Consider the following 3,050-nt stretch of genomic DNA (forward strand, 5'->3'; position numbering starts at 1 on the left):
ATATAGTCCAGCTTCTCAGATTATTTGCTCAGCATACAGATTGAATAGGTATGGTGAAAGGATGCAACCCTGACGCACACCTTTCTTAATTTTAAACCATGCAAATATCACCTTGCTGTGTTTGAACGACTGCCTCTTGGTCTATGTACAGCTGTATGTGCATGGTGGTTATTACTTTTTTTAATTTATTTTAATTTTGTTATTGTTGTTGAAAATATACACAACAGAACATACACCAATTCGACAACTTTTGCATGTACAATTCAGTGACATTGATTACATTCTTCAAGTTATTCAACTATTCTCACTCTCTTTTTCCAAATTGTTCCTCCTCCGTTAATGTAAACCCCCTGCCCTATAAGTTTCCAATCAGATCTTTTGAGTTGCTGTTGTCATTTCGATCTCATATAGATAGCTCTTAAAAGAGCACAATGCTTAAGGCAGTATTCTTTACTAGTTAAGCTAAACTGTTGTTTGGTTTTGAGAAGACGTCAGGAGATATTTTTGGTTTAAGATTTGAAGATTATCTCACAACAATAGTTTTAGGGGTTCATCCAGCCTCCATAGCTCCAGAAACCACATGGTGATTTTTAAAGAGCGTTCCCCACTGATCATGAAGAACACAGTATGTGCTGTCATCTGATAATTGATGTTGTGAAATTGCATTGGCTTGGATCAAATGTATATTTAAATTTTGAGATGTGAGAAGTCTAAAAATTAGGCCACCTACTAGTTTGATGGAGTCCCTAGGTAGTACAAATGGTTAATGTGCTTGGCTGCTAACCAGAGGTTGGTGGTTTGAGTCTACCCACAGGTGCCTTGGAAGAAAGGCCTGGCAGTCAACTTCTGAAAAATTAGCCATTGTAAACCCTATGGAGCATAGTTCTACTCTGACACATATGGGGCTGCCATGAGTTGGAGTCGACTTAACAGCAACTGGTTTTACTAGTTGGCTATATATATTATATAATATTATCTTGCTTGTTACTACTCTAATTAGAGATTTATTATTTAGACCAGAGGATTTCTTAGTGCCAGAACTTCAAGCTACTGAAGAAGAAAAAAGCAAATTAGAGTCTGGCTTGACAAATGGAGATGAACCCATGGATCAGGATTTATCTGATGTTCCTACTAAGTGTATTTCTACGACAGAGTCCATTGAAATAAAGTAAGTACTTTTGTTGCATTTGAGAATAGTTTACAAGATAAAATTTAAGACACTTGAATTATATAAATTTACATTGTTTCAAAGGTGAAATTTCTGAGTCTCTTCTCGTGTATGCTTTTAAAAATTTATTCTTTCATGCAAAGATTTGTGAAATGTGGTGGTATTTTCTCTTCATTAATTATATTTGAATGCCAAAGTCATGGAATTGGTGTTCGGGAGGGGATTAAACATTAAATTGTACATTTGTATATCTGGCCTTTTCAGTAAGTCTAGTAGCAGGTAAAAGAGAATAGTGCATCTTGTAAATTTAATTTTTCTGAGTGCTTGTTTCATCAAAAATATACTCCTAGCTTAAACATCTCAAATACTTCATGTCTTAAAAATACTGGTGTGATCTGAAGTAGTGAAGAAAACTTTTCCCCTGTCTACTTAGCACAGTTAGTAACACCAGTAAATGATCTTTCCTCCCTCCTTGCTCCTTTTCTTCCTTTGAGGCCCACAGAAACCTTTTGGAATCTTTTTTTTAGGTTATCAGAAAGTAAAATGGTTTATTTTTCCAGTGGGTATTATTTAGTATATATTCCTGGGAATAGCTAAGATCTGACTGACACGTATTAACAAAATAATACTCGTGTATTCCTCTAATCCTCATTTTATATAGTGTATATATTTCTTTCCTGATGATAAAAGCTATAGAAAACCTAATTTCAGTATTGACTTTTTCTCATAAGTAAACTTGAGAAACCACGTCTAATTACAGAGCCAGGGTTACCTACATAGACTATGAAGGACGCTCTGATGGGGATTCCATTAAAAAAATCATAAATCAGATGAGACCACGACAGCTGATCATTGTCCACGGACCTCCAGAAGCCAGTCAAGATCTTGCCGAGTGCTGCCGTGCATTCGGTGGGAAGGATATTAAAGTGTATATGCCAAAGCTACATGAAACAGTTGATGCCACTAGTGAAACTCACATCTACCAGGTAAATACCCTGGCGTTGGAGCCACACAGATATAAATACTTTTCAGTGCAGATTAGGAGAGATGCCTTAGGAATAGAGTGGTGAGTGAGACAGACACGGTCCTCTGCCCCAGCGGACAAGGAAATAGCACGTATCACAGTCACACCTCTGATAGAAGAAGTACAGGGTACTGTGAGAGTATAAAGGATAAAGGGGGCCCCCAGCTCAAATTTGGAGAAAGAGAAAAGTTTCCTGGAGGAAGTGATAACTAACCTCAGTCCTAACAGATGTTTGTATGGGTTGTCAGGGTTGACTAGGACAAGGGAGAGGTGAGGGAAAGGGTGTTCCAAGCAGAGGGAACAACATTTGCAAAAATGTAGAAGTGAGAGGAATGGTAAGTATTCAGCAATTCAAAAATTTAGTAAAAATCCACAGATGGCAAGATTCTACTTTAAATTGAAGAAAATGGAGGCATGTACAGAAAACAGGAATAACATAGAAGAGAGATTGATGAACTCGTATCTGGTAGTGGGAGATGGTGTCAGCGTAGGCTTCCCACAGTGGGTGAAAATATTTGCTTGGAAAAAACTAATTCGAATTCACCAGGCAGAAAAGTCATTCTGGGCAGAGCAAGAGGAAGCATCATTTCAAGAATATGGAGGTGTGAAACTGCATGGTATATTCTGGAAACTATAAGCAATTCAGTACCCCTGAAGTATGTCAGGTATTAGAGGATGAGACTTCACCAGTGATTCTCACTCCTGGCTGCACGTGAGAATCCTCTGGGGAGCTTTGGAGGAGTGTGGGGAACTCAGTGTCCTGTTCTTACTCCCACCAGTTATATCACCACCACTGGAGGTGAGGCCCTGGCATTGAGATATATATATATATGTATATATATATATTTTTTTTTTTTT

At 37.8% G+C, this 3,050-nt stretch overlaps 1 protein-coding gene across 5 annotated transcripts in view; it reads left to right on the top strand.

The window, feature by feature from the left end:
• CPSF2 (cleavage and polyadenylation specific factor 2) overlaps positions 1-3,050 on the top strand; it is a 40,206-nt gene that overhangs the window by 27,828 nt on the left and 9,328 nt on the right. For all 5 annotated transcript variants that reach the window (XM_023731746.1, XM_023731744.1, XM_004376677.3 and 2 more), the window contains 2 exons: positions 1,016-1,168; positions 1,929-2,154. In XM_023731746.1, the coding sequence (XP_023587514.1) occupies positions 1,016-1,168; positions 1,929-2,154 (379 nt within the window). The remainder of the gene's footprint in view (positions 1-1,015; positions 1,169-1,928; positions 2,155-3,050) is intronic.

Source organism: Trichechus manatus, unplaced genomic scaffold (assembly GCF_000243295.1).
Source record: "Trichechus manatus latirostris isolate Lorelei unplaced genomic scaffold, TriManLat1.0 scaffold00045, whole genome shotgun sequence".
NCBI classification, from domain to species: domain Eukaryota; kingdom Metazoa; phylum Chordata; class Mammalia; order Sirenia; family Trichechidae; genus Trichechus; species Trichechus manatus.